The sequence below is a fragment of the Aedes albopictus genome, chromosome 2, assembly GCF_035046485.1.
Source record: "Aedes albopictus strain Foshan chromosome 2, AalbF5, whole genome shotgun sequence".
Classification (NCBI taxonomy): Eukaryota; Metazoa; Arthropoda; class Insecta; order Diptera; family Culicidae; genus Aedes; species Aedes albopictus.
The window spans coordinates 85,150,064-85,158,187 of NC_085137.1; the positions used below are offsets into that span (position 1 = coordinate 85,150,064).

Genomic DNA, 8,124 nt, shown 5'->3' on the forward strand with positions numbered 1-8,124 from the left:
AGGAATTATCGAAAAAAGCACTGAAACAATTACTATAGATATCCCAGGAGAAATTTCCGGAAGAATGTCTGGTGAAATCCATAGAGGAATTCTTGAAAAATTCTCTGGAGCAATCAATGATGGAATCACTGAAGGAAGGTATGGAAAAATTCCTGGAGGAATTCGTCGATGCATCTTTGCAGTCACATCTGTAAAAATTTATGAAGGAATCGTGGGCTGAATTCTTGGAGCATTTCTCGGAACAAACCCTGAATCTATCACTATCGGAACCCTGCAAGATGCCCATGAAAGAATTCTCGAAGAAGAAACTCCTGGAGAAGTCCCTTTTGAAATTTCTAAAAAAAAATCCCTGTAAAGTTCCTGAATAAATGCCTAAAGGAATTTCTGAAGGTTTGTTGAAAGAACTTTTAAATAAAGCCCAGGTATTTTGCTCTTAGCATGACGTTTGTTTAAATTTACAAGTGAAAATTCATGTACCAGTAGCACATCACTGCACTCTATAGTAGCATATGGCTCTACAAGGTCGTTCCGGAACCGGTTCTGGTATATCTTGTCAATTTGGCATGCTGTTTTTGTATTCCATGAATAAACATCACAAAATTTAGCCATTCAACCAAGCTTGTTGTTTGGTAAAATTCTATGACAAGATTGAAGTGGTTCTCTTGGAGAAATACTTGGCGAAATGTTCCATGGTTCTTGACTAAGAAAGATTGATAATTGTGGATACAAACCTTAATTTATTAGAATAGTTTATTTTTTGTGATATTTTTCTGGAACTCTGAAATATAGATAATCTTTGAGTTGGCTCGATTTAAAAAAATAAATCTGGCGGCCAAGGGGGTGCACGCCCCCCCCCCCCCCTGTTCCCCTCTGGCTACGCCCATGCGTACCGATGCTACCGGTACAAATACTTCGTATAAGCTTCGGAAGTTGGAACAGTAGTATTGGTAGATCTTAACTACAGCTAGTCTTTAATTCATTAGAGTTGTGACAAGTGGCGACGACGACCAGGGAAGCGAGAGGGTCAGTGAAACGCTGGCCACGGGAAGAATCCGGAAGACCCGGCGAAGGTGAGTCTACTCTTGGGGAAGATTGACACCAAGTTCCATGAGCGCGGTACGTCAACACTACCCTGCCCAAGCATCATCTCAATTATTATGGTCTGGTCAAGTAAATTAAGGATCTACGACCACCCGTGGACTACTTGCTGACGAAGAATTAGATTTGAATGGATGGATAGCTGCCAGAAATCGTTCGAGAAATTCAAAACGTTTTCAGCACGGATCAGCGAAGTCTATTCGTATGTATCAAGTTCTCTCACCGCTGCAGAACAGAAATCCGCTCAAATTGAGAATGACGCTCTGGCTTTAGTGTTTACGATGTCATAAGATGTTATTATCGGTCGGAAATACATCTTGCAAATGAATCACAAACCGCTACTAAAGGTGTTTGGAAGCAAGAAAGGCATTCTTGTGTATACAGGACTGTCTTCAGATCGTTCAAGGATACATCATGTTCGGAGACCGAGTTGTTGCATTCTTCAGCAGCAACATAGGGTCTGTCCATAAACCACGTGGTCATTAAGGGGGGGGGGGTTCAGCCAATGACCATTTTGTATGGACAAATAAAAAATTTTGTATGGACTAATGACCACGCGGGGGGGAGTTGAAAAGTCCCAAAAAAATGACGACGTGGTTTATGGACAGCCCCATAGACGTCATCCTGCAATCGAACGGATGAAGTAGCAAGAAGTTTCGTCTACTGGACCAAGATTGATGATGATATCGGAGGACTTGTTCGGTGCTGTACCGCAAAACGGATTCGAAATCCAAGGACACTCGTCCTTGGACAACGGAACGCAATTTGTGAGCGTCCAGTACAAGCAATTTTGTGATGAGAATGGAATAACGCGCTTGAAAATTGTACCATACCACTCGCAGTCTAATAGACAGGCTGAGTGCTTCGTAGACACTCTTCATTCATTTCGTTTCATTTATTTGAAATTACATTACAATAATAATAAAACTGAATCAGCAATTCTTCGCCACAACACTCGGTTCGTGGCTGCAGTCCTACATCCTCGGCCGCGTCCCACAGATGCCAGATCGTTTTGCACTTGGTCCGCCCACCTTGCACGCTGTCCTCGAGGTTTTTTTTCTGCCGTCCGGATCTCTTCTCTAACACCAGTTTTGCAGGGTTGTTGTCCATAGCTCATAATAAGCCCGACTTCCACTGATGATGCTCCTCTGTATTTCGCGACTAACATTGTTATCAGCCAGCCGTTAATAAGAACCCGAGGTATACGCAGTCCTCCACTACCTCGAAAGTGTCCCGGTCTATTATAACACAGCTGCCTTGACTTGCCCTGTCGTTCCTGATTCCGCCTACCAGCATGTACTTTGTTTTTGACGCGTTTTTGCAATGATATCCATGGTATTCGCAAAACAGACAAATTGGCCGGATTTTGTGAAAATTATGCCTCGGCTGTTGAGCCCGTTCGTCCATTACATCTTCCAGGGTGCTGTTGAACAGCAGGCATGAGAGTTCATCACCTCTATTTGTAGACCAAACAACTAACACCAAAACCCCGGTTTACTGTCCAGAGGGCCCCAGGAAGTTTGTCGAAGCAAAAACTCCATCCCTGTCAGCATACGACCAAAGTTTCCACCGGGTTTGGTTGCTCGTATCCCGGCCGATGCCATTCGAAGATAGGGATCGGAGTTGTATGGCAAGAAGCTGAAGGAACCTACAAGACGGCCGAGTCGCATTGCCAGCCTTTACCGTGCCCGTTTACACTCTTAAGAGAGGCTTCAAGAAGCTTCGAGAAAGAGGAAAAACCACGAAACTTTTCAGTACCTTTACCGGTTGACCCCGAATCGAAGTGCACCGAATTGTTAGTCTTTTGTAGGGCTTATCCTTGGCTGAACTATATTTATGTACAGTAAACACCCTTGAATTTGCTCAAGCCCAGGAGAACTACATTCGTTGCCGTGACCAGCAGGCAAAATGTCGCTGCCGCTGTGGTAGATGTTTATATTTGAATAATGTGTTATGTGTTGGCGACGGTATCCATCGCTCTGAGTTCACGTTCACCAGGTTTGGGCCACTACACTTCTTGAACAGCAGTGAGTATGAGTAGTTCTTGAAGCAGGTCAATGTGGGGAATGGGAAAGAAGTGATGCTCGCAATCATTTGTATCCACATCAGACCGAATACACCTCTGTGTCTGCACAAATTCATGCGGATGTTGCATGCAGTGTTGGTAGGATATGGTTGGCAGACGGCTCACACATTGGTGCGTGAATGCTAGGCGTAAGGTGATAAAATTGTGTGTTTTATTATTCTGAAAATGTGCGGCATAGTTCGCATGATTGCATAACTCGTAGGCGCTATCTGATAGACACAGTGCAGTGAAAGTGGGATGCTAGGGAAACGGATATTTTCAACCCGTTTTTGGTTCTAGCGATGGCTATGACCGAGCATATGAGTTTTCGCGCTTGGTATCATACTGGCGTATCTACAATGATCGATTTCTTTTCATCGATTCGCTCTTTGAATTATTCTGGGAAATACGGCCAATATGCGGAAGAACTCTCGGTGCGTTTCGGTGAAGGACGACTAGGACTAGCATCTGAAACAACAAAAACAACAAAAATGATATGCCAGCCAAGCTATTAACCAAAGAGAAAATCGATGAAGAGAAATCGATCATTGTAGATACGCCCGTATGATGTAAGCGCGAGAGTTGTATATGTAGAGAGGAGGGAGAAAGTACATAAAAAGATACAAAGTAGGAGGAATGGGACGGGCCAGGGATTGAACCCAGAACCTTCTGCATACGAATCAGAAGCGGTAGCCACTAGACCACCAAACCCGTCTGGTTTCAAGCCATGGCTTTCATAGAGCTAAGTGTCGTGCGTGCCGGAGACTGAGCAGAAATTTGACGTTGACGTTGGGATGAATTGGATCATGACGTCTTAAGCTGTTAGTAAATACACAGGGTCACATATTTGTCCAAAAAGAAACGAATGCTCAAACATCTTGTGTGTTGATGATGAACCTGGGCGTGTTATCGATCGAATTTTGATTTGTGTCAAACAGATGTTGTTTCTTGAGTTCTTTCCTTGTCAGATGTTTGTCAGTCCTTATCTTCGTTGATATATTTTGAGCTGATTGGGAGTCCTCAGTGCCTTTCATTCTAATGCCATTCAGGAGTTCGTTGAAATGCTGTTTTCACCTTTCAAGGAGTTCGTTGAAATGCTGTTTTCACCTTTCAATCATTTCTCTGACACGTAGTTTGTTTGCTCTGCTAAACTTCTGAAACAATTTCTGCTGTATTTATTGAGTAACTCTTCATGAAGCATTGAACAGAGATCGCAATCAATAAATTATCGAGTTTCGACACTAGATAAAAAAGCTACAACTGATAATTTCCATACAGAACATTTAGTAATTCGATTCACCCTCAATTTTCAGCTCAAAGCACGATCGGTGACCACCTGGCGGCACAGCAACGAGCACTCGGGCGAGCTGTCCGTGTTCTGCTGGTGATGATGAGCACCCGGCGAACGATGAGCCAATGGAGGGGGCGGCGACGTCGACGGTATCGATTGCTGCTGCACGCCCCAAAATGGCCACAACGTTTGTCCTGAAGGATTGATGAAGCGGATCGAAGGTGCAACAGCCGCCACGCAGAGGACAACACAAGAGGACATTAGGACGATTATTACGACGACGACCGTTTGGACCGAAAAGCTACGTGTGTTTATTGTTTATTTTTTCTATCACTCGGAGTTTTGCTAAACTGACTCACTCACATCAGATGAAAAAGCCACCATGATCCGATTTTCTAGGTTTTGACAGAGTTGACTCACGAGCATGATTGAGAGGATATTTGTTGAGCATCATTGAGAGTTCCGATCCAAGGCGTATTTCATTGTTTCTGTTGTGGTAGTGAATGTAATCTAATGAAATACAAAGGAAATTTCACTTCTCATGAAAGCGATTCAAGGACGGCCGGATGTGAGGTGTACTGAAGCTGGTTACAAGTTTTGTGAAGCTAAAAACAAAAAACTCTGTTATTAATGGATAAGAATTTACAAGAAACAATGTTTTATCGATTAGTTTAAGCTTAATCTATTACATTTCAAAGCAATTTTGTGATTTTAATATTTAGTAGTGTGTTTTTATGTTAATCTTTTTATCTCATACTCACAAGTGAACCAACAAATTACTGCTACTGTTCACAAAGAACAATTCAACCCCAGTAGAATAGTTAGTATGATATGATTTGTTTGCAATCGAGTTGAGGATGTTATCTGAAGAAGAGTATTACTCAGCATTTGTTGAAAAAAAAAGTAAAATATTGGCACGTTTGCGTGATTCAATGGAAAACACTGAAACTGATGTGTAAATCGATGTTTTTAAAAGTTATGAACGTCAAAAGTATTGGAGAATGATTGGTTGAATATTTAATAAAAGACGTAATATAAGTATCTCTAGTTCTCAGGGATCTAGGGCATAACTAAAAGATATTCTGAATACTTGGCTCGTACTATACCGAACGATTGATGTGCAAGTGGGTTTTCTTGAAATATTTCTGTTGGTGGGGCCCTCCATGAGGCAAAAATCTAGGAAGGAAACCGATAACCCTAGCAACCAGATTCTGCCATTTTAAACATGCACACAGTAAGGAACAACTACAAATGAAGATACTGCCGCAATATCTACTCTGTCATTAATTGAGAAGCCAGCAACTGACACTTTGAAAGACGAGCAATTTTCTATCGAATCTACGACAGTTCACATTTCTCCGCATTGATCTCCAGACTGGTGAATCACATTAATGACAGAAGCAGTTAACTTATATAACTCGTCTTACTGTAACACCTGTAAGAAGAACTCGAAAAACACGAAAAAAGCGAATAATTTTAAAAGAAATACAAAACAAACTCGATCCACTCAATTGTAGTTCACGAAACGAGAAAATCGTTTCTGAAATATGAATCGCATCGCGAGAAAAACGACAAATACATTATTATTATGATTATTATACACATATTTTACCGGAAAACAAAACTAAACAACAGAACACAGCAAATCATAGAATATAAATAGCCATAACAAAAAATTATCATTAGTCATTTAATGGAAAGCAGAATGAACGGTCAGAGGGCTCATGTTAGAATTCCACAATAATGTCCAACGTTTTGACGGAACGAACAAGTACTTTCACTTGATGATGAACCCATAGCACGGAGCGATACTTTACTAGGTGTGATTTACATTTATTGATACAAATACGATACGTAGAAAGCTAAATACCGAGTATACTTGCTGCTAGTAGTCAAACTCACCAGGCAAATTATGGTTTTCCATTTTCTTTTTCTCAATGGAGACTGACCTCCCCTCTAAACCCGTGACAAATAAGCGCGTGCATTTCAGAACTGCTACTCCTCAATCAGTCTACTCAAAGCGTCAGGAAGAAAGAAAAAATAGTCGGAAAATCGTCACGATCAGATTCCGAAACTCGTGCAATTGGTGCCAACTTTGAGAGGCTGTGATATTTGGGAACGGATTGAGGACCCTCTGTGATTGGTTGCAGCAGCTTTGAATTCCACCTCCCCGTTTCTTCTTATTCGTTAGGCGGATTTCCATCACTTGTAAATTGTGACAAATACCCATTTACCTTATTGCAATAATAACTGGAGAGTATTTTGAAACTGATAGCGACGCACTTTCGGGAGTGAATGACCCAAGGACTAAAAAGCCAGTGGGATGTGAACGATTTTTCGAACAATTAAAGCTTAAAAGCAGGTTATGAAAGCTGGAAAGTAATAGGAGATCTAGCAGTTCCCTAGATAAGAGAATTATCACAAAAGTTAATAAAATATGAATCTGATTGATGATTTCTACAACATCCTACAAACACTACAATCAGCAAGTATGGGAAAATTCAATTTGAACGCTGGTGATTCAAAATATGAAAAGATCAACAGCCCTGGTAGAAATCCCTAGCTACGCCAATGGGTAGAATAATCGAGATTTCTTGACAAAAATGGTCCTAGACCCCATGATGTTTTGATATACTTTTTCAGATGGGGCTACGAACTGATTTTTGTTGATCGAAACCATTGAAATTTGCTGGGTTCGAAAAGTAAATCAGTCAACGAAAATAATACACATCCTATATTGACCGCATGGATAATTTATCAATACATTTTTTACGGAATGCCCAGAACATTTTTAGGTGAAAATTCTAAAAAAAAACAATTTGGTGGAAGGAACCTGCTTTATTGATCCATGGGCCATTCCCATTCGTTCCATAAATGGTTGTTCGAAAAGCTATTCTTATCTCACTGGAAGAAAGTTGGAATTTGTTTATAGGTAAACTATTTCCATTCGGATCGCGAATAAAAAAAAACCTGTGAAAATTGACAAGACACGTTGAAAAAGAAATAGATCAAGAAGTTTTTTTTTATCATGACATGCAATTACTAAACGATTGACTTCGATCAAAACATGAGAAAACTCCTCGATTAGGAGGAACGGACAAAACAGCAACACACACAAAAAGAACGATCGCTTTTAATATTGGAAATAACGATAAGAAAAAAAAAAACAAACACACAAACAACTTATAAATATTGTACTAGTAGGCAACCCGATCTTAAATTTAAGGATACAAAAAATAAAGAAATACATTTTCAGTGAAATCAATCAAATCATGAATTAAAACAAAACAAAAAACAAGGAAGGAAGGAAGAAAAAGCATAAACAAAAAAGAAGAAGGTGCAATGAAGAGTCAAAACGTGAAGGCATAGCCCACAAACTCACACAGTACGAGACAGAAACAAACTCGTAGAAAAAATCTTAGATGTCGTCTCTATTAAATTGGATATCAATAAAGAAAAAAAACATGCATAGCACTCACAAACATTACATACATATATAATCACTCATTCATACATTCACACATTTTTTCAAACCAAACAAACGAATCATGGCAACAAACAATACATTGATACGAGATGGAATGTGAATTGATGGTTCTTGCGATGAACCTGGCACGGCAGTTTTGTCACAAGCGAGACGAGGCAGAAAAGAAAATGAGCATGAATGTTG

The 8,124-nt window shown here is 40.4% G+C and overlaps 1 protein-coding gene across 3 annotated transcripts in view; it reads left to right on the plus strand.

Moving 5' to 3' along the window:
- LOC109428002 (dual 3',5'-cyclic-AMP and -GMP phosphodiesterase 11) overlaps window positions 1-7,917 on the plus strand; it is a 177,782-nt gene extending 169,865 nt beyond the window's left edge. For all 3 annotated transcript variants that reach the window (XM_019703663.3, XM_019703670.3, XM_019703674.3), the window contains one exon: window positions 4,477-7,917. In XM_019703663.3, coding sequence (XP_019559208.2) covers window positions 4,477-4,551 — 75 coding nt within the window. In that variant the 3' untranslated portion in view covers window positions 4,552-7,917. The remainder of the gene's footprint in view (window positions 1-4,476) is intronic.
- The last annotated feature ends 207 nt before the right edge of the window (window positions 7,918-8,124 follow it).